This window comes from Oryx dammah, unplaced genomic scaffold, assembly GCF_014754425.2.
Source record: "Oryx dammah isolate SB20612 unplaced genomic scaffold, SCBI_Odam_1.1 HiC_scaffold_2, whole genome shotgun sequence".
Lineage (NCBI taxonomy): Eukaryota > Metazoa > Chordata > Mammalia > Artiodactyla > Bovidae > Oryx > Oryx dammah.
Window position 1 is genome coordinate 141,343,289 of NW_024070186.1, and position 24,462 is coordinate 141,367,750.

General features: G+C 36.0%; 1 protein-coding gene across 1 annotated transcript in view; it reads left to right on the top strand.

Annotated features, from left to right (window-relative positions):
* The window catches only part of NCAM2 (neural cell adhesion molecule 2), a 251,238-nt gene extending 241,707 nt beyond the window's left edge, over window positions 1-9,531 (top strand). Inside the window, exon 18 of the mRNA XM_040265979.1 lies at window positions 4,040-9,531. Coding sequence (XP_040121913.1) covers window positions 4,040-4,151 — 112 coding nt within the window. The 3' untranslated portion in view covers window positions 4,152-9,531. The remainder of the gene's footprint in view (window positions 1-4,039) is intronic.
* Window positions 9,532-24,462: the final 14,931 nt, after the last annotated feature.

Here is a 24,462-nt window from a genome sequence, read left to right on the forward strand (position 1 = left end):
AAAATGTTTAGAAACAAAGGTATTATTAGAAAGTAATAACAGTGGTATTCAGCTGAATCTATTTCCCTTGCCGTGATGAAGAGCCTTGCATAACTCAATGAAAATATGAGCCACACCGTGTAGGGCCACCCAAGATGGACCAGTCATAGTGAAGTGTTCTGACAAAACTTGATCCACTGGAGGAAGGAATGGCAAACCCCTCCAATATACTAGCATGTGAACCCCACAGACTGTATAAGAGGCAAAAAGGTATGACACTGAAAGATAACCCCCCAGGTCGTAAGGTGTCCAGTGTGCTGCTGGGGAGACTGGAGGACAGCTACTAACAGCTCCAGAAAATCTGATGCTGCAAAGAACTGTATTGCATATGAACCTGGACTGTTAGGTCTATGCAAGTCAAATTGGTCATTGTCGAGCAGGACAGGGGAAGAATAAACATTATCTTAGGAATCAGTGAAGTAAAATGGACAAGAATGGGTAAATTTAATTCAGGTGACCATTACATCTACACCTGTGGGCAAGAATCCAAAGGAATAAATGGAGTAGCCCTTATAATAAACAAAATAATGAAAACTGCAGTTCTTGGTATAACCTCAAAAATGACAGAATAGCCTTGGTTTGTTACCAAGGCAAACCATTCAACATCATAGTAATCCAAGTTTATGCCCCAACCACTGATGCCAAAGAAGCTGAAGTTGATCAGTTCTATGAAGAGCTGGGAGACTTCCTAGAACTAACACCAAAAAAGATGTGCTATTCATCATAGGGGATTAGAATGCAAAAGTAGGAAGTCAAGAGATAGCTGTGGCAAGTTTGACCTTGGAGTAAAAAAATGAAGCAGAGCAAAGGCTAACAGAATTCTGCCAAGAGAAGAGAATATATAACAGAACTATATACAGCTATATATTACAGAACTGATTATAGCAAACACCCTTTTACAACCGCACAAGAGACAACTGTACACATGGACATCACCAAATGGTCAATATGAAATCAGAATAATTACATTCTTTAGCTGAAGATGGAGTAGTTGAATATAGTCAGCAAAAATAAGACCTAGAGTTTACTGTGGCTCAGATCATCATCAGCTCCTCATAGCAAAATTCAGGCTTAAACTAAAGAAAGTGGGGAAAACTACTAGGCCAGTCAGGTATAGCTTAAATCAAATCCCCTATGAATATACAATGGGGGTGATGAATAGATTAAAGGGATTAGATCTAGTAAACAGAGTACCTGAAGAACTTTGGGCAGAGGTTTGTAATATTGTACAGGAAGCAGCAAACAAAACCATTCCAAAGAAAAAGAAATGCAAGAAGGCAAAGTGGTTGTCTGAGCAGGCTCTACAGAAAGCTGAAGAAAAAGAGAAGTGAAAATCAAGGGGGGAAAGGTACACCAGATATAGAACAACAAACTGGCTCAAAACTGGGGAAACAGTACGTCAAGGCTGTTGTCACCCTGCTTATTTAACTTATATGCAGAGTACAATCATGCAAAATGCTGGGCTGGATGAAACTCAGTTTGATTGCTGGGATACCACTTTAATGACAGAAAGCCAAAAGAATCTCCAGATGAGGGTGAAGGAGTAGAGTAAAAGAGTTGGCTTAAAACTCATTATTGAAAAACAAAACAAAACTAAGATCATGGCATCTGGTCTCATCACTTCATGGCAAATAGAAGGGGAAAAGGTGGAAGCAATGACAGATTTTGTCTTTTGGGCTCTAAAACCACTGCAAGTGTCTAAGCAATTAGACAATTGCTTCTGATTTCATAGGAAAGCTATGACAAACCTAGACAGTGTGTTAAAAATTAGACACATAGCTTTGCCAACAAAGGTGCAGATAATCAAGCAATGGTCTTTCCAGTAGTCATGTACGGATGTGAGAACTGGACAGTAAAGAAGGCAGAGTACTGAAAAATTGATGCTTTCAAACTGTATTGCTGGAGAAGACTCTTGAGAATCCTTGGACAGCAAGGAGATAAATCCAGTCACTCCTAAAGGAAATCAACCCTAAATATTCATTGGAAGAACTGATGTTGAAGTTGAACCCTCAATACTTTGGCCACCTAATGCCAACAGCTGACTTATTAGAAAAGACCCTGATGGTGGGAAAAACTGAAGACAGAAGAAGAAGAGGATGACAGAGGATGAGATGGTTGGATGGCATCACTGATTCAATGACGGCAACTTGGGCAAACTCCAGGAGATGGTGATGGACAGGAAAGCCTAACATGCTGTAGTCCATGGGGTTGTGAAGAGTTGGACACGACTTGTTGATTGAATAACAATAACAATTGAAAATATTTGATACTGCCAAAATCAGGGTGATCACTTTATTCTTTAAATGTTGCTCCCCAAAACGACGTTTACATTTTATTGTTAAAAAAAATTTTTTTTCTTTACTAACTAGTATTCTCTTGGAGAGAAATTTGATTTAGGCTTCTCATCCTAAGTCAAAGGCTAAGTGTTGTCACAGGTAAAGAAAATGACTTTTTTATAAATCCCCTTTATTTTCACTCAAGGGGCAAAATGATAATAATAATATTTAGACACAGGTAGTACTACTCTGAAGCTTTAATTTTTGTTTAAATCTTCAGGCCCTTTTTAATGACTTCAGTTAGGGATTACTACACTCTAATTTGAAGCTGACTCTTGAGGCAGTTTTTTAGGATGGGTTCTGTACACTCCCCTTCAGAAATCAGAAATCTTTCCAATAAGCAAAATATTATACAACAAAGCAACTTCCTACCTGTTAGTTAACACTTACTATGATATAATGGTGTGTATGAAAACTGGCTAGGAAAATGCCCTTATATAGAACAGGGCTATATTTTGAAAGAAAACAAAACAAAATCAAAGCAAGATAATTTAATAATTATTCTGATTCTCAACTAAAGAAAAAATATTCAACATAAAAATAACAAAATTAACAGTAATCTTTAAAAATATAATTTAACAAAAACATGAAAGTGAAGTCGCTCAGTCGTGCCTGACTCTGCACCCTTATGGACCGTAGCCTACCAGGCTCCGAGATCCATGGGATTTTCCAGGCAAGAATACTGGAGTGGGCTGCCATTTCCTTCTCCAGGGGATCTTCCCAACCCAGGGATTAAACCCGGGTCTCCTGCATTGCAGACAGACGCCTTACCGTCTGAGCCACTAGGGAAGCCCATAAGTAATGAATAAATATATATACAAAAATACACCATCCAAGAGTTAGTTGAAAACGCTGATTAATTACAAGTGTAATAAATACTTCTGTAAGAGATATATTGATATTAAACATCTTGCTGCACTCCCGATTAAGCTCTAAATTTCTGTATATTTTGCTGCTAGAAATAACTCATTGTTTTTATACTCCTTTATGGCTGATATTTTCAGTTCTTGGGAAAAACAGACAAGAAGAATTCTAAATGCACTATTTATAATAATCATAAAAGAGAGCCTGACCTAATAGTTTTAAGATAGATGATACTTCACTCCCAGCAATGAAATGACTTACTTTTGATTGTTTGGTTTTCATGTAATAGCTTTGACTTACAGAAGACAATGGCTTTCTCTTCTCATTCAGATATATATAAAAAAATTGCAAATACATCCCAGAGGAACTAGCACAGTATCATTATTCCATACAATGGTGAGGTTAAAGTCACAGAGGTGAATTCTATTTGTAACTTAACTATTACTTTAACAAACCTGATTTTTTTGTTGTTGTTGTTCATTCTAATGTGTGTGTGTGTGTGTGTGTTAGTCATTTAGTCATGTCCACTGTTTGCGACACCATGGATTGTAGCCTGCCAGGCTCCTCTGTCCCTGGAATTCTCTAGGCAAGAATGCTGGAGTGGGTTACCATTCCCTTCTCCAGGGAGTCATCTCAACCCAGGGATTGAATCCCAGTCTCCCACATTGCAGGCAGATTCTTTACCATCTGAGCCACCTAATTCTACTCCATTTCCTTCTACAAAACAATAACTTATATGTTTATGGATATCACTTAAAGTGCCTTAGCCAATTGTCTATTATTTTTATATTCTCTTCCAGAAAATTGCCTTTAAAAGAAGAAAATGGGAAAGAAGTCCTAAATCCAGAAACGATAGAAATTAAGGTTTCTAACGACATCATTCAATCAAAAGAAGACGATAGCAAAGCGTAACAGGAAGATTACAGTCTTGAATGATGAATGCTACAAAGAGCATTTGGATTGCAGTGACCCTATGACCAAAATTATTCCACTGACCTTAATTTCTTGGGAAACTTCTAGCTTGGAATAGCTTGTACACGTATACATAAGATCCAATATTCCTGCCCATGGTCCATTTCCTTTTGTTGTTATTGTTGTACTGTTGTTGCTTATTTTGTTATGAATTTCAATAGAGACCTGACTGGCACCAACTCTTGTGTATTCAATTGACTCTATGATTGAAGTACTGCAATTTATTATATAGGTGAAATGCTCTATTTCTTCAGAAGTGTATTTCCTACCACAACCTCTCCACAAATAAGAGCTTAAGAAAAAGCAAAACAAAAGCTTTGTGAGCTAAATGTATAAAAAAAAAGCCCTGCATGTTTTTTAGTACAATTTTGGGCAAATAGATTATTAAAGTGGATTTCAGTTTAAGTTGAAAATACTTAAGGTTACACTTTTCATCCAGAGAACTTCAGGGAATTTAGGCTTGAAGGAGCTAGTTATCTTTAGCAGATGTTAAATATTGAGAGACATTTTGGAAAATTCTTTTTAAGTTATAATTACAGTGCTACTTCAATGTTGATTTTTAATAGACTGAAGTGCCAGATCAAAATTGTTACCCATTTGAACGAATATTAGTTGTATGTAAGGTTAGAAAGATTCCATAAATCTCTCTTAAAGATGCCACATTCACTCATAATGGATTACACACAATGAAAATGTATTACAAGTGAAATAATATTGATTTCTGCCCTCAGCTTCAAATAAAGTAAACTGAAATGGGAACAATATCAATGTTGTCTTGATATATTTATAAATGTGATATATGTGGTTATCTTTTACTTTTTAAACTAATTTTAATCAAAAAATGTCTTTAGTGTTTAAATACTTCAAATCATAATCTCAGATATATTTTTCCCATTATTTTAAATAATCTCTCTTTAAAAATTCATTTTCCCAGTGTTATAGGTCAACCATTATATGTAATTGGCTAATGGAACTTAAAATCCTTAGTGGTTAAATTATGGGGAAATTAACATTTAAACATTGCCATAAAAGTGTCTGTGATAAATGATTAAATTGCCACTATGTGTTTTTATTCTGGATGTGGTAGCTAGAAGTCATTTTAAGATTTTGATAATTTTGATTGAAGAAATTCCTTAGATAATCAACACAAATTTTCTAATATTACTTATTAGTAATATATACCAAAATAAATACATATTAACTTCCAAGCTATGCAAGCTCCCAGAGGTAAAAGGCTGAAACATACTTTTCACTTATATATGAGGTTAAAAATATGTATTTATGATTATAAATAGACATACCAAATGGGAGCAAGTTTTAGGTTATTTCTTACCCTAGAGAGCCAAAGGTTTCTTTAGGCCCCATCACATTCATAACCTTTCATGTTTCAGATGGTGAAGCTTAAATATAATAGGTTAGGAAATGCAGACCAATAGAACATTGGAGGAAAGTCTTAACAGTGGGAAGTGATACTGCTATTTTAGGGTATTTCTCTATGGGGATCATTTGACAAATATTAAGTGTAATACTAATGTCACTCATGAACACTTTTATTTACAAAGTGCTTAAAACTGTCAACTTAGGAGAGAAAACTAACTCTCCAAAACTATAGTTATTAGAGGACAGAAGGTGCCCATCTGCATGTTCAGGCACTAAATCTCCACCGTGTCCTTGCCATAGTGTACAGGGTTATACGATGCAGGAATCTCTCCTTGCTATCCTTTCAGGCACATCCTCAAGTAAAAACTTCCTGTGCCTACCTAGGAATTTGAGTAGGAATTATCCAACTGATCTCTTGATGAATTTGACTGTTGCTGTTTAAGTTATGCTTTTCTGATCATCTCTTTGCTTTATTTTACTTTCTTTTTCTTTTGTTTTCCCTTTTGTATCAATGTGATAAAACTAAGAAAAAAAAAATACTTGAATTAGTTTGTGCAGAGCAACTGGGCTTAGCAGAGTGTCCATGAAGCAATCGGCATGGATGCTCATTTTTCCAGGATAGGGCTACATGGTTTTAAAGTAAACACAGTGAAAGAATTAGAAAAACTAAGAAAGCAGTTTAGCATGTTTACTCTTGTGATATCTGTGCTATACTTCAAGAGCAGAGAAATCATAATAAAGAACAAATATTTTTGTTTCCTCAGTCTGAAAGTTCTGATTCTGTCATTTCTTTGGACTTTTCACCATAAAGCAGTTTGATTAAATACTTATTTTATATATATATATATGTACATCATATACAAATATGTAGGCTGTTAAATTTTTTGCCATCAATGTGGAGTGATGATCTGAAGTTAACAGATAATCTGAAACTAATTGTAAACAGACTGTTTCAAGTGCATTGTTTCAATTGTCTGAGTGGTCCTTATCTCTTGTCCTTGAAATCCATGCCCTGCAACAGCAAGGTTATACTGTGATAAACCTTTTTTTTTTCCTTTCTTTTTTTTTTTTTTTAAAGCATTTCTATGGAATACTCCAAAAGACCCTACTTGTACAAGTTTCAAAATGAGAGCTGGTTTGTAGTAAATTGTAAAATATGAGTAGACCTGAAATGATCTGCTTATTTTTCATCCTTATTCTAAACTAAACATATCCATACATCTGTATAAACATTATTTTTAATGTCTGAGACGACTCTTAAATGTTAGTATAAAATGTCAAAAGATTGAACTGAATATAGGTAGTGTTAAATAATTGGAATGCTGTGATATTTTAAACAAAGAAGCAAAAATATCTCTTAAAATTCTGATATTTCTTGATAGGTTATGTGCAATTAGACAATGACAATCTATATTCAATGACATATAAGAGAGAAAAGTAATATTAGCATTTTAGCATGTATTTTGTTTTTAAAACTGGCAAAAATTAATGTGTCAATGTACTTTATAATGATCTGCAAAGAAATTTAAAATTTTTGATTTCTAAAGATTTATTTATTATTTTTGTGGATTGACTTATGGCCATTAAATTTATTCTAACATCTAACATTAATATTAATGTAATGCTTCTCAATTTTTCCTTCACTTTTTACTACTAATACCTACAAAATCATTTTTTTCAAAGGCTATTTGATCCAGAAACATTTACATGAATCTTGGTCTTTGAATTAAACATTTATATAAATAGAAGATTTTTATTAATCAAATTATTTATTTGAGTGCCAACAATTAATTGTAACTTTATACTCATACCTTAAGTTTATGCTTCTTATTTTAAATAATTAAGAGGTATTTGTGCCTTTGGATTAGCATGAACTTTATTAAAAGAAAAAAGAACTGTAATCTCTATTGATATATTTTGCTTATATCTATGACACTTGAATGATACTGTCTTATCTATATTTAGTGAATAAGCTCAGTTCAGGCTACTTCACCTTGAATACAAAATCTCAGTAAAACAAATTATTCTGTGCAACTTATTTCCACTCTTGTTAAAGCAATTCTTTTTAATGCATACATAAAACATACTTAGATTGTTCTGTATCATTGTTCTAGACAATAAATACATTCTAGATATTGTTAAAATTGAGTTTTACTAGTTGTGAAACAAAGACAACAGACTACTATTTAAAATAGGGTAAATTATTATGGTGTCACTTGGGTCTACATTATTCCTGTTATATATTTGACTGGGGATCATAAATCATCCTTCATTGTTGATAAGATAATCATTGATGAAAATATCTACAACTGAAGTGGTAGAAAGAACAATCTCAATTTTTAATTTTAGGAAATATTGAAATAGCATATTACAATTACATATTAAATTTGCAATGTTTTTTTTCATGAAGAATAATGTAAATGCTCAATTTCAATACCTCATGGGTTCTTTTTCATAATCATATCCAAAGAGCTTATTCAACAGACTTTATAAGTAGATGAAATAAAACTTTTTAAATAAGATGGATTGCATTATTCATCTTTAGAAAGAAAATATTTGCATCTTGATATTAACCCTTTGAATCATTATTGCATTGTCTTTCACACTGAAATCGCATATGGATGTGTTAGCATATGCCAAAATTCAACTGTGGAAGGCTCATAGAAATGAAACACTTCAATCCTAAAGTGAAAATCTCTCAAAAATGTCTTCTACTTACAGGCTTAATAATGTTGAGGGAATGATTACACATGTAACTGAGCCTATACATAGCAATTGCTGAACAAATATGATTTCCTTCCAAGTTCCTCTTCTTCCTTTTTAAAAGTTGTATTTTCCCATTAGATGCAGCTATTTAATAACATTACACAGAATGCTAATAATTTCTTCTCTTAGACTCATATGCAACATTTAATATTTATTTAGTAAACATATTTAATATCCTTAAGAAAAATAGTTTATTATTCACTACAGGATTTTACTGATACCTTAACTACATTAATTGGTACCACTACTGTAATTTCTTAAATATTTTCAGGATTTTAACTACATGATGTTCTTAATAGTTAATATAAAAATTGCCCATACAAAGTTAATATTGCCGCTTATTTTAATCGTTTTCCTAAAATTAAAGCATATATCTTTTAGCATCTGGTCTTAGCCTTCCTTGGAAAAGTGAAGTATTGACTATTGGAGCATTTCAGTCACAACCAAACATTGAAAAATAGATGAAACAAAGAACTGAAAGAATTCAGAAAGGCAAACTGAGCTCTGACACTAGGAGTAGGTAAGAAGGACCATCATGTGAGAAGTGTTGGAGCAAGGACAAGGAAGATTGTACAGATAAAAATTAAGGCCAATAATAGTGATGCGAAGGAGGAAACTTACAGAAATCCACAGAAGAGAGTTAATATAAGTAGAACCTATGATTCAACTTTGCAAATAGGAGTTATTTTAGAGAAAAACAGGCATTGTGTAAAATAAATGGTACTGTTAAAGAGAAAACATATCTATTCCAAGTTTTGAAGGGATGCTCATGGTTGAGTATTTGCCTCTAAACTCTGTTAGGCATCTGTAAACAGAAATAAAGTTTAAAAAAGAATCTTATTTTTTGGTATGTGAATTCTATGCTGTGTTCAGTATGCATTAAAACATGCTGCCTTTTATTTTCTTTAACTTATATATGCCATTCAAATTCTATATTGTTAAGTTAGCGACCACAAAGTTTTCTTTTTGTTTCAATAGAGTATGTCCCTATGAAATGCTGTGTATATATGTCTAAACTGTAAAAATTATACTGCAAATGTTGAAGTTTTGTATTTATGAAAGACATTGAAAGTATGGCTTACAGTATATCAAAATTGTCACTCTTCACCATTTGTATATTAATAGTAAAAATACTTTTACTTTAATAAAGTGTTGCATTTATGTTTATTTTGAATAGTATCTTGCAATGAATGAGCTTATGACTTTACACATTTTTTTTTTTTTTGAAAGAGGTTCCCAGACCTATCTCTATACATTCAAAAGAAGAAAATGCTTTCTGTCATCTTGCCTCATCCTGAGTCAATCTTTTGGCTTCTATGCCTTGTCCAGTCAGAGAATGTAATGAATAAACATTTGGTAAGAGCAGTGAATCTCAAACCATGGTCCTTAGACCAGTAGCATTGACACCACTGGGAACATATTAAAAATGTAAATTTTTGGACCCCACCATGGCCCTAAAAAATCAGAATAATCTGGGAGAGGGGCCCAGGAGCCTGTCTTTTTAACAAGTCATCCCAGTACTTCTGAGGCACATAGAAATTTGATATGTACTTGGTAAAAAGTCACCTTAGAGATAAGAGTTCTAGTTCATGTCACAGTTTTATTTCTCATGTTGATCATTTTTTTTAGGACTTTGTGAGTTATAAATAAAGTTAATCATTGCTCACAAGTTTTAACAAAATATTTTCTTTAATTTTATTTTTAAAACTAAATTTAATTCGTTCTTAAAATGAAAGAAAAAGACCACACTTTCACAAGGGATAATTTTCAATATAAGCTTTACAAATTGCCTAAACAAACACACACACACATATATACATATATATGTATATATAATAAAAGTAGCATTAGATAAGCTTTGAAGGGTGAAAAAATGGGGACATTAACATTTTGTATTGTTTCTTATAATGTATTTAAATTAGTTTATTTAGCAGATATTGTTGTTCTTAGTCATGAAGTCATATCCAACTCTGTGACACCATGGTCAGCAACACACCAGATTTTCACAGTTTAGTTCAGTCACTCACTTATGTTCAACTCTTTGCAACCCCATGGACTGCAGCACACCAGGCTTAGACATTCATGACCAGTTCCCAGAGCTTGCTCAAGTTTATGTCCATCGAGGCCTTGATGCCATCCAACCATCTCACCCTCTATTGTCCCCTTCTGCTCCTGTCCTCAATCTTTCCCAGCATCAGGGTCTTTTCCAATGAGTCATTTCTTTATATCAGATGGCCAAATTATTGGAACTTCAGCTTCAACATCAGTCCTTCCAATATTCAGGACTGATTTCCTTTAGGATTGATAGGTTTGATCTCCTTGCTGTCCAATGGAATCTCAAGGGTCTTCTCTAACACCACAGTTCAAAAGTATCAGTTCTTCAGCACTCAGCTTTCTTTATGGTCCAACTCTCACATCCATACATGACTACTGGAAAAGCCATAGCTTTTACAAGATGAACATTTGTTGGCAAAGTAATTAATATCTCTGCTTTTTCATATGCTCTCTAGGTTGGCCATAGCTTTTCTTCCAAGGAGCAAGGGTCTTTGAATTTCATGGCTGCAGTCACCATCTGCAATGATTATGGAGACCAAAAAAATAGTCCGTCACTCTTTCCATTGTTTCCCCATCTATTTCCCATGAAGTGATGGGACTGGATGCCATGATCTTAGTTTTTTGGATGTTTTAAACCAACTTTTTCACTCTCCTGTTTCACTTTCATCAAGAGGCTCTTTAGTTCCTCTGCTTTCTGCCATAAGTGTGGTGTCATCCGCATATCTGAGGCTATTGATATTTCTCCCAGCAATCTTGATTCCAGTTTGTGCTTCATCCAGTTTGGCATTACACTTGATATACTCTGCATATAAGGTAAGTAGGCAAAGTGACAAAATATAGCCTTTACATACTCCTTTCTCAATTGGGAAGCAGTCTGTTGTTCCATGCCCAATTCTAACTGTTGCTTCTTGACCTGCATACAGATTTCTCAGGAGGCAGGTAAGGTGGTCTGGTATTCCCATCTCTTTCAGAATTTTCCAGTTTGTTGGGATCCACATAGTAAAAGGCTTTGGCATAGTCAATAAAGCAGAAATAGATTTTTTTTCTGGAATTTTCTTGCTTTTTCTATGATTCAATGGATGTTGACAATTTGATCACTGGTTCCTCTGCCTTTTCTAAATCCAGCTTGAACATCTGGAATTTCTCAGCTCACATTCTGGTGAAGCCTATCTTGGAGAATTTTGAGCACTACTTTGCTAGAGTGTGAGATGAGTGCAATTGTGTGGTAGTTTGAACATTTTTTGGCATTGCCTTTCTTTGGGATTGAAATTAAAACTGACATTTTCCAGTTCTGTAGCCAATACTGTCTTCCAAATTCCCTGGCATATTGAGTGCAGCACTTTAGCAGCAGTGTCTTTTAGAATTTGAGGCTTCTCTGTCCTTCAGTATCTCCCAAATTTGCTCAAACTCATGTCCATTTACTCGATGATGCTATCCAACCATCTCATCCTCTGTTGCCCCCTACTCTTTCTGTCTTCAATCTTTCCTAGCATCAGTGTCTTTTCCAATGAGTCATCTCTTCCCATCAGGTGGTCTATGTATTGGAGCTTCAGCTTGAGCATCAGTCCTTCCAATAAATATTCAGGGTTCATATCTTTTAGTATTGACTTGTTTGATCTCCTTGCATTTCAAGGGACTCTCAAGTGTCTTCTTCAGAACCAGGATAGAAAACATCAATTCTTAAGTGCTCAGCCTTCTTTATGGTGCAACTCTAGCATCTGTATATGACCACTGGACAAACCATAGCTTTGACTATATGGGCCTTTGTCAACAAAGCAATGTCTCTGGTTTCTAATATGCTGTCTAGGTTTGTCACAGCTTTTCTTCCAAGGATCAAGTGTCTCTTAATGGCATGGCTACTGTCACTATCCCCAGTGATTTTGGAGCCCAAGTAAAGACAATCAATCACTGCTTCCACTTTCCCCCTATTTGCAATGAAGTGATTGGACTGAATGCAATGATCTTAGATTCTTGAATGTTGAGTGTTAAGTCACCTTTTGCACTCTTATGGCTCTTACGTCTATCGAGTCGGATGATGCCATCCAGCCACCTCATCCTCTGTCGTCCCTTTTTCCTCCTGCCCCCAATCCCTCCCAGCATCAGAGTTTTTTCCAATGAGTCAACTCTTCGCTTGAGGTGGCCAAAGTACTGGAATTTCAGCTTTAGCATCATTCCTTCCAAAGAAATTGCAGGGCTGATCTCCTTCAGAATGGACTGGTTGGAACTCCTTGCAGTCCAAGGGACTCTCAAGAGTCTTCTCCAACACCACAGTTCAAAAGCATCAATTCTTTGGCATTCAGCCTTCTTCACAGTCCAACTCTCGCATCTACACATGACTACTGGAAAAACCATAGCCTTAGCTAAACGGACCTTTGTTGGCAAAGTGATGTCTCTGCTTTTCAATATACTATCTAGGTTGGTCTTAACTTTTCTTCCAAGGAGTAAGCGTCTTTTAATTTCATGGCTGCAGTCACCATCTGCAGTGATTTTGGAGCCCAAAAAGATAAAGTCTGACACTGTTTCCACTGTTTCCGCTAAATTAAATAAAAAGAATATGGTAATTTGAGCATTCTTTGGCATTGCTCTTCTTTAGAATTAGAATGAAAACTGACCTTTTCTAGTCTATGCTGTGTTTTCTGAATTTTCTGACATTTCAAGTGCAGCTCTTCAACAGCCTCATCTTTATGGTTTTAAGTAGATGAAATGGAATTCTTCCACCTCCATTAGCTTTGTTTGTAGTAATGCTTCCTAAGGCCCATTTGACTTCACACCTCAGGATGTCTGACTTGAGGTGAGTGACCACATCATTGTGGTTATCCCGGTCATTAGGACTTTTTTGTAGAGTTCTAAATATCCTTTCCATCTCTTCTTAATTTTTTCCATTCCTCTTAGGTCTTTATTGTTTCTATCCTTTATAATGCCCATCCTTGCATGAAATGTTCCTTTGATCTCTAATTTTCTTGACAAGATCTGTAGTCTTTCCCATTCTTGCCCCCCTCCCACCCCGTACTTCCATGCATTGTTTATTTAAGAAGTCTTTCTTATCTCTTCTTGCTATTCTCTGGAACTCTGCATTCAGTTGAGTATATTTCCCCCTTTCTCCCTTGCCTTTTGCTTTTCTCCCTTCTTCAGCTATTTGTTAAGTCTCAAACAACCACTTTGCCTTATTGCATTGCTTTTCCTTTGGAATGATTTTGGTCACTTCCTCCTGTACAGTGTTATGAACTTCCATTCATAGTTCTTCAGGCAACCTGTTTATCAGATCTAATCCCTAGAATTTGTTTAGCACCTTCACTTTATAACCATTAGGGGTTTGATTTAGGTCATACCTGAATGGCCTAGTAGTTTTCCCTTCTTTGTTCAATTTAAGCCTGGATTTTGCAATAAGGAGCTCATAATCTGAGTCACAGTCAGCTCTAGGTCTTGTTTTTGCTTCCTGAATAGAACTTCTCCATCTTTGGCTGCAAAGGAAATAATCAAACTGAATTTGGTATTGGCCATCTAGTGAAGTCCATGTGTAGAGTCTTATGTTGTTGGAAAAGAGGATTTGCTATGACCAACATGTTCTCTTGTTAAAACTCTGTTAGTTTTTCCCTGCTTCATTTTGTACTCCAAGGCCAAACTTGTCTTTTATTCCAAGTGTCTCTTGACTTTCTACTTTTTCATTCCAATCCCCTATGATGAAAATGACATCTTTTTCAGAGGGAGAAAGGTTAGTTTTAGAAGGTATTGTTGGTCCTCATAGAACTGCTGAACTTCAGCTTTTTCAGCATCAGTGGTTGGGGCATAACTTGGGTTACAGTGAGGTTGGCTAGTTTGCCTTGGAAATGAACCAAGATCATTCTATCATTTTTGAAATTGCACACAAACACTGCATTTTGGACTCTCTTGCTAACAATGAGGCCTATTTATTTCTCTAAGGGATTCTCATTCACAGGAGTAGACAGAATGGTCATCTGAAATAAATTCACTCATTCTTGTCCATTTTGGTTCACTGATTCCTAAGATGTCAATGTTCACTTTTGCCATTCCTGCTTGACTATGTACAATATACCTTGATTCACAGACATAACATTACAGGTTCTTATGCAGGAAAGAACAATTTCAATATTGCTTTTATAGCATCAGACTTTACTTTCAACACCAGACACAGTCTGGTTCTCCAGGCAAGAATACTGGAGTGAGTTGCCATTTCCTTCTCCAGTGAACCATGTTTCATCAGAACTTTTCACTAAGACCTGTCCATCTTGGGTGACCCTGCATGGCATGGCTCTTGATTTCATGGAGTTATGAAATTAAGCTACTTTGCCATGACAAGTCTGTGATCACTTTATCTTCCTGTTGTGTATCATAAGTATGATCAGTGTCTGAGACTGAATGGCAAGATTCAAAAAAGAATATGCAGAATAATGAGTATGACTAAAATGTATCCAAAACATTTTATACTATCACATCTGGAGATCAAATCATTGCAAATTCTCTTGGAATAGTCTTTTATAAATGGCAAGTTTTAGAAGGAAGTTTCAGTTTTCTTTAAACTCTGATGCATTGATTGGGAGAAGAAAATAGTCATTTTATTTGCAAGCAATGAACCAAACCTTGTAAAGAGGGGTGAAATATATACTCTGGAACACTCAATGGGAGTCGTAAAGGCTTTATAATCAAGTTAGACTATGTGAAACTCCTTTACCAATTCTAACAGAATCACCTTCTGAAAAGCATAAATCTAATTTTCACTAACACAAAAATCAAGAAGTTCACGTTTTCACTCACCAGGAGAGGAAAAAAAAGATGAGAAAACAGTTTCCCATTAAATGACAATTAGAATAGAACTTAGATCATTGAAGTAATAATAGAAAATAAATAAGAATCCAGATATTGGATTTAGAATAGATCTGGGCCTACTTCTCACCATCTATTGCTCACGCTGAGCAATTTATATGAAAATTTAGGACTCGACTTTCTCATCGATAAAATAGTGATGTCAAACTAAGTAAAATTTATCTCCAAGAGTCAATGTAGGATTTACTGAAATGATGTTTATGAAGTTCTTTAGGCTACCACACAATGAAAGAAACAACAAAAAAAAAAGATTATCTCTCTAGCTGCCATATTCAGCACTGTGTTAGTCAGCTATTTCATAACCTTTAGAGACAAACCATAATGTGTTGAATGACTTTGTCCAAGTGTAGGCTCATGCAAGGTCTCCCCAGGTGGTAAAGAACATGCCTGCCAGTGAAAGAGGCATAAAAATCACGGGATCCATCCCTAGGTTGGGAAGATCCCTTGGAGGAGGGCATGGCAACCCACTCCAGTATTCTTGCCTGGAGAATCCCCTGGACAGAAGAGCTTGGCGGGCTATGGTCCCTAGGGTCACACAGAGTTGGACACAACTGAAGCGACTTAGCACACATGCTCGCACACAGGCTCAAGTAAACATTTTAAGGACATTTAAGGTAGACTAAGGATTCCCGGGAAACTCAGTAACAAGGAATCTTCCTGCCAAGCAGGAGACATGGGTTCAATCCCTACGTAGGGAAGATCCCTTGGAGAAGAAAATAGAAACCTACTCCAGTATTCTTGCCTGGGAAATCCCATAGACAGAGGAGCTTGGAGGGCTAGAGTCCCTGGGGTCACAAAGATTTAGATATAACTTAATGACTAAACAGCAACAGCAGCAAGGTAGGCTAGGCTAAGATATGATATTTGGTAGGTAAGGTGTAATAAATGTATTTTCATCATATACTTAATATGGGTTTAGGTCCTGACCTAACCTCATGGTAAATTCAGAAAGAAATGTAATCCCCCTTTTTAGCCTCTATAGAAGATTTTCCTTCATTTAGACCTGTTTCTACTCCCTGGGAGTGGTTACTAATATTGTATTTCTCAAGGACTTTTAGGGTGATTTTTGCTATCTTTGCTTTTCTATAGTAAATGATGTGTGATTGTATGAGTAAATTTCTCAGCCTGCTTCCTGACTAGATATATTCAGTCCTAGAAATCTATTTCTGAGAAGGCAACGGCACCCCACTCCAGTACTCTTGCCTGGAAAATCCCATGGGTGGAGGAGCCTGGTAGGCTGCAGTCCATGGGGTCGCTGAGAGTCAGACACGACTGAGAGACTTCCCTTTCACTTTTCATTTTCATGCATTGGAGAAGGAAATGGCAACCCACTCCAGTGTTCTTGCCTGGAGAATCCCAGGGACGGGGGAGCCTGATTGGCTGCCGTCTATGGGTTGCACAGAGTCAGACACGACTGAAGCAACTTAGCAGCAGCAGCAGCAGAAATCTATTTGCATTTAAACTGTCTAATTCCATTAAGTTCAAGCTGATACAAGTCCTTCCTTTAAAAACAGTGATTTTTATATGTGTTAAATTGTAATCCACCACATAAGACAAAAATCCCACTTACAAATCTCTTTAAGATGGTCCGTCTTTATAATGTGATGCAAAATGGGATGAATTACAAATTCTCTTAAGATTCTTAAAAGCTCATTTGTCCAATTAAGAAACTTTACACAGCACTTCCTTAAATTTCTGTTACCTGAACACTGGTTGCCCTTGATTTGACTTTTCATCTCAGGACTATGTTTTGCTAGTAATGCCCTGATTTTGATCTTTATCCTTATGTTATGTATTACTATGAGAAACTTTTGACAGCTGGAAAGTATGGAAGTGAAAGAAAAAATTGTGTGAAAGAAAAATACCCCTCTAAATACTGCTCTAAAATTTCTTTATCATGTCTCTCTCTTGCAACAAATTATTATACCTGAGAAGAAAAAAAGACAATTACCACTTCAATATGCTGCCCATGAATCTGAGAGATTCATAGACTCAACTTGTTACATTTTCTGTTTTCTGATTTATCACAGGCAACACATTTTCTAAGTGTTCTGCCTATACAAAATGTGGTTTTCTTTGTCTTTATTCTCTAGTAGAAATTTCCTCACTATTCTAGTAGACTTCACCAGCAGTCTCCTTACCTTCATGCAGGCCTCTATCTCCTACCAAGTCAGAAATCCAAGACAGAAATTTGGGGTTTTTTGTTACAATGGTATTTCATTTGTGGTATATAAGTTTCTGTTTCCCTTTTCTGTGTTTTGTTGGTATTAGATTCCTATTGCTGCTCAGAGAAAGGATAAGAAGTTAGTGACATATAAATCACAAATTATTATTTTACAATTCTTGAAGTCAGACTCTGACATGGGCCTCACTGGGCTAAAGTCACATACACTTGGAAATGAATTGTCTGATGAGACACACATGCTGACAAAGCAAAAGGCTTTAGTAGGTAGAGTGATCGGGTAGAGTGTAGTAGGGTTAGGGAACCCAGGAGAACTGCTCTGTGACCTGGCTTGAAATCCCAGATTTTATGGTTAGTTTCTGGATTGTCTCTGATCAATTACATTGCTTGACCAGTAGTCTGACTCAGGGTCTTCCCTGGCACTGCGTGCATCTCTTAGCCAAGATGGATTACAATAAGAAAGACTCAGGGAGATTAGACATCTTCTTCTTTAGATCAGTCCTGAATTCCCCTGGTTAGTTTTCCAGGGCAGCATCATGTTCCTTATTGGGTCCTCCTTTTCTGATACAACTTATGCAAACAGGCCTGGCCAAGGTGGGAGGTTCCCTAATAGAACCCTAAGATCAACGAATGAATACGGTTGGGTTCATGTTGAGGACCTTCTTCTCAGTCATATCTTCACATGATCTTTCCTTGGTGAAAGAGGGAGAGAGTTTGTTCCTGTTTCTCATCTTTTTTAGGAGGGCACTAATCTCGTTATGACGGCCCCATATTCATGATCTAATCTAACTCTATATCCCAAAGGCTACACTTCCAAGTACCATCACATTAGGGATTAGATTTCAACTCATGAATTTTTAGGGGCTACAAATATTCAGTCCATAGCATAAACATTGCAAAACCCAGCAATTGCACTACTTGGGCCTCTGCTTCTGTCAACATACTTCCTCCTCTGACTCACAACTCCCGGCCTCATTAGATCCATTTGGAGAATCCAACATAATATCTCCTCCTCATGGTTTTTAATTAAGTCTGCAGTTTCTTTCTTTTCTTTTTTTCTTTCTTTCTTTCTTTTTTTTTTTTTTTTAGTGTAAGGCATTATAAGGCAATATATTTGAATGCTTTGGAGATTAGAATCTGGGTATACTTTAGGGACCACTATTCTGCTCAGCAGTATATGTAAAGAAACCATTACAAAATATAATGTCCTATTTTATCATATCATAATTTTGTATGGCAGAAAGTGAAGAGGAACTAAAAAGCCTCTTGATGAAAATAAAAGTGGATAGTGAAAAGTTGACTTAAAGCTCACAATTCAGAAAATGAAGATCATGGCATCTGGTCCCATCACTTCATGGGAAATAATGGGGAAACAGTGGAAACACTGTCAGACTTTATCTTTTTGGGCTCCAAAATCACTTTAGATGGTGACTGCAGCCATGAAATTAAGACTCTTACTCCTTGGAAGAAAAGTTATGACCAACCTAGATAGCATATTCAAAAACAGAGACATTACTTTGCCGACTAAGGTCCATCTAGTCAAGGTTTTTCCAGTAGTCATATATGGATGTGAGAGTTGGACTGTGAAGAAGGCTGAGCACTGAAGAATTGATGCTTTTGAACTGTGTTGTTGGAGAAGACTCTTGAGAGTCCCTTCGACTGCAAGGAGTTCCAACCAGTCCATTCTGAAGGAGATCAGGTCTGGGATTTCTTTGGAAGGAATGATGCTAAAGCTGAAACTCCAGTACTTTGGCCACCTGATACGAGTTGACTCATTGGAAAAGACTTTGGTGCTGGGAGGGATTGGGGGCAGGAGGAGAAGGGGACGACAGAGCCTGAGATGGCTGGATGGCATCACTGACTCGATGGACGTGAGTCTGAGTGAACTCCGGGATTTGGTGATGGACAGGGAGGCTTGGCATGCTGCAATTCATGGGGTCGCAAAGAGTCGGACATGACTGAGCGACTGAACCGAACTGAACTGAACTGAATTTTGTATGTTGACTTGGCAGAATTTTTTGTTTTGTTTCTGCCTCATTGATATCTGGAGGTCAGCTAAACACTTGCAATAAGATGGAATTGCAAGAAACTGTATTGTGGATGATGATCTCTCATCCACTAGGCTTTTTACCATATTACCTCAAGTTATTCTGCAGTAAAATTTAAAGGTCTTTAGAGTGTGGTGAATAGCTTTCAAAAGGAGGTATTTCAGAGCATGAGTCCCAATGTGCAAATATTTATCAATCCTTTGCTTGCATAACTCTTGTTAATATAGACAACAGCTTGAAAATTTTCTGACTACCGAGGACTGGATGAAGCACACGTTGGAATTAAGATTGCTGGGAGAAATATCAGTAACCTCAGATAAGCAAATGGCACCACCCTTATGGCAGAAAGTGAAGAAGAACTAAAGAACCTCTGGATGAGAATGAAAGAGGAGAGTAAAAAATTTGGCTTAAAGCTCAACATTCAGAAAACTAAGATCATGGCATCTGATCCCATCACTTTATGGCAAATAGTTGGGGAAACAGTGGCAGACTTTATTTTGGGGGGCTCCAAAATCACTGCATATGTTAACTGCAGCCATGAAATTAAAAGATGCTTGGTCCTTGGAAGGAAACTTATGACCAATCTAGACAGCATATTAAAAAGCAGCAGCATTACTTTTCCAACAAAGGTCCATTTATTCAAGCTGTGGTTTTTCTAGTAGTCATGTATGGTTGTGAGAGTTGGACTACAAAGAAAGCTGAGCACTGTAAAACTGATGCTTTTGAACTGTGGTATTGGAGAAGACTCTTGAGAATCCTTTGAACTACAAGCAGATTCAACCAGCATCCTAAGGATCAGTCTTAAATGTTCATTGGTAGGACTGATTTTGAAGCTGAAACTCCAATACTTTGACCACCTGATGCAAAGAGCTGACTCATTGGAAAAGACCCTGATGCTGGGAGGGATTGGGGGCAGGAGGAAAAGGGGACAACAGAGGCTGAGATGGCTGGATGGCATCACTGACTAGATGGATATGAGTCTGTGTGAACTCCTGGAGTTGATGATGGACAGGGAGGCCTGGCGTGCTGCAGTCCATGGGGTTGCAAACAGTCAGACACAACTGAGTGACTGAACTGAACTGAGTCAATGTGAGAATATTTCACCAAGAAGTATGATTTATTAACAGCAATGAATAAAACAGAATCTGCCCAAGTAGTGAAATGGCTCAAATATATAAAAGTCACAATAGATAGTTTCCACAATTAGAAAATCATAGAATATAAAAAATAATTATAGTAATATAAAATAATGCACATTTATATGATATGTTATCATTCATTCCTATTATTTTTATAACTAAAATTCTGATAAGGAGAATGATGAAATTACTTTCCTTGGTTTATAAATCTGGAAAGTCACAGAAACAAAATTCAAATTCAAATCAATCACTCATTCCATTTTCTTCATTAAAGCATTATATATTAATATAGATTGATAAAGTTTAAAATTAATCTTAGAGCATGACTAGTTTAATATATACATTGGACTTGGTGATAAAGCAATATTGTAAGAATCACTATACAATTTAAAAATATAATTAATTTTGATATACTTAAGTATTATAAGAATAAAATATGTGCATATAATAAATATAAGGAATAGCATTATAGAAAGTACATTAAAGTTCTGCAATTTTAAAAGTCAGAGAAAAAATTACCAGTGTCAAATAAAACTTATTTGGATAATCAATTACCTTGATTTCATTCCACAGTGGTAAGGAACATTGAGTCTAATTCTTCAGTCTATAAGTATATGAAATTCTGATTACTTTTGTTTGTTATTTTTATTTTTTTGTTGGAGTATCATTGCTTTGCAATGTTGTGTTAGTTTCTACTGTACAACATAATCAGCTATATTTATACATATATCCCCTCCTTCTTGAGCCTCCCTCTGCCTCCCCATCTCACCCCTCTGGGTCTTCAAAGAGCATGAAAGTGAGCTCCCTATGTTACACAGCAACTTCCCACTCACTACCTGTTTTACACATGGTAGTATGTATATGTCAATGTTACTCTTCCAATTCACCTTGTCTACATGTCCATTCTCTATATCTGCATCTCTATTCCTATCTTGAAAACAGATTCATCTGTGCTGTTTTTCTAGAATCCATGTATATGCATTAATATATGACATTTGTTTTTCCTTTTCTGATTTACTGATTACTTTTAAACAGAAAATCAGTAATTTTTAAAAGGAGAAAATTCTTTATTTTTCTTATTACCACTATTCCATCTCCTCCTATTTAGCAGAGGTTATTTATAAGTTGGGCTTCCCCGGTGGCTCAGCAGTAAAGAATCTGCCTGCAATGCATGAGTTGCAGGAGACACAGGTTCAATTCCTAGGTTGGGAAGATTCCTTGGAGAAGAGCATGGCAACCCAATCCAGTATTCTTGCTTGGGATCCCATAGACAGAGAAGTTAGGTGGGCTACAGTCCACAGTTACAAAGAGTCGAACAGGACTGAAGCAATTTAGCATGCACCCACGCATGCATTCATAAGTCACTGATCTAAAGACATATATTTAAAATAATCCATGTTCTTAGGGATTTAAAATTAGCCATTTTATCACTTATCTAGATCTTTAAATATCCTATACCTTATAAATTGAGAAATATCTGTGGTTTTTAATTTTATGTTAACAGGGGAATGAATAAACAAAATAGATTAAAAAAACACACTTTGTATAACTTGAATACTTTTCAATTTACTGAAACTTGCCTTACGACCCAGAATATCATCTATCTTTGCAAATGTTTCATTTAAATTTTAAAAGAATGTGTTTTCGGCTGTAGTTTTGTGGCATGTTTTATGAATGTGAATTATGTCAGTTTGGTTGATAATGCTATTTGAGTGTTCTATATCTTTACTGATTTTCTGTCTCCTGGTTCTATCAATTATTCAGAGAATAATGTTAAAATCTCTAACCATAGTTGTGAATTTACCTATTTTTTCTTGTAGTCTTATCAGTTTTTGCTGCTTTTGTTTTGAAGCTCATTATTAGATATAGAAATGTTTAGGATCATTAATTCTTATAGATGAATTTTCCCCTTTATCATTATGAAAAGACCCTACTTACCCTTGGTAAAACTCTTCTCTAAAACCTGCTTTGTCTAATATTAAGACAGTCATTACCTTAGCTACTGATAAAATAAATGAACTATTGTGAATAACACTACACAACATGAGAGTGAAGCTATCTTTTCAATACCATTTTCATTTCCTTTGGATATATACTCAGAAGTCGAATTGCTGATCATAAGGTAGTTTTATTTTTAATTTTCTAAGAAATCTTTTACTCTTTTCCACAGTGGCAGTATCAATTTACATTCCATTAACAGTGAGGGCACAAGACTTCCTTCTTCTCCATATTCTTGCTAATATTTGTTATCTCTTCTCTTCTTGATGACAGCCATGCTAACAGATGTGAGATAATATCTCGTTTTTTGGTTTTGATTTGCAATTTCTTGATTGTTAGTGATGTTGAACATCTTTCATGTACCTTTTGGCCATTTACATGTCTCCACCAGAGAAATGTCTGTTCATTTCTGATGTTGTTCTTTAGTCAGATTTTTTGTCATTGAGTTGAATAAACCAAAATATGTAAACGACCTAAGCATCTGCCAATCGGTGATTTCATGTGTACACACACAGATGTGTACACACAGAAAGAAATATTATTCAATTATAAAAAAAGGTATTCTGCCATTTGAAAAACACATGGATAGACCTTTAGAGCATTAGGCTAAATGAAATAAGACAGAAAGACAGATAATGTAACTTCAGTTATATATAGAATCTACAAAAGCTGAACTTTTAAAAGCAAGAGAGTAGAATGATGTTATAAAGGCTTGGGAAAAGTGAGAATATGTTGGTCAAAGCATGCAGAATATAAATAAGTTATGGAAGTCTAACTCAGAGAATTGTGGTTATGGTCAACAGTACTATGTGTATTATACACCACAAATTTGCCAAGAAATTTGATTTTACACATTCTCACTACAAAATGAAACATATAACTATATAATAGTTATATAACTTGAAGGAAAATGAACATGAAATCTACTTACTTTGGATTGTTGTTTTACAATCACTAAATTGTGTCTGAATATTCATTGGAAGGATTGATGCTGAAGCTCCAATTCTTTGGCCACCTGGTTCAAAGAGCCAGCTTCCTGGAAAAGACCCTGATGCTGGGAAAGATTGAAGGGAAAAAATAACTTAGGAGTTGCTAAGTTATGTTTTGGGGCTCCAAAATCACTGCAGATGGTGACTGCAGCCATGAAATTAAAAGACATTTGCTCCTTGGAAGAAATGTTATGACCAACATAGCATATTAAAAAGCAGAGACATTGCCACCAAATGTCTGTCTAGTCAAAGGTATGGTTTTTCCAGTAATCATGTATGGATGTGAGAGTTGGACTATAAAGAAAGCTGAGCACTGTAAAATTGATGCTTTTGAACTGTGGTGCTGTAGAAGACTCTTGAGAGTCCCATGGACATCAAGGAGTCCAGTCCATCCTAAAGATAATCCATCCTGAATATTCATTGGAAGGACTGATGCTGAAGTTGAAGCTCCAATACTTTGGCCACCTGGTGTGAAGAACTGACTCATTTGAAAAGACCCTGAGCTGGAAATGATTGAAGGTGGGAGGAGAAGGGGATGACAGAGCATGAGATGGTTGAATGGCATCACTGAATCAAATGGACATGAATTTGAGGAAGCTCTGGGAGTTGGTGATGGACAGGGAAGTCGGGGGTGCTGCAGTCCATGGGGTCACAAAGAATCAGACACAACTGATCAGAGACTGAAGTGAACTGAACTGAAGTTGTGTCCAGCTCTTTGCAATCCCATGGACTGCAGCATGCCAGGCTCTCCTGTCCTTCACAATCTCCCGGAGTTTGCTCAAATTCATGTCATTGAGTCTGGGATACTATCTAACCATTTCATCCTCTGCCACCCCTATCTCCTTTTGCCTT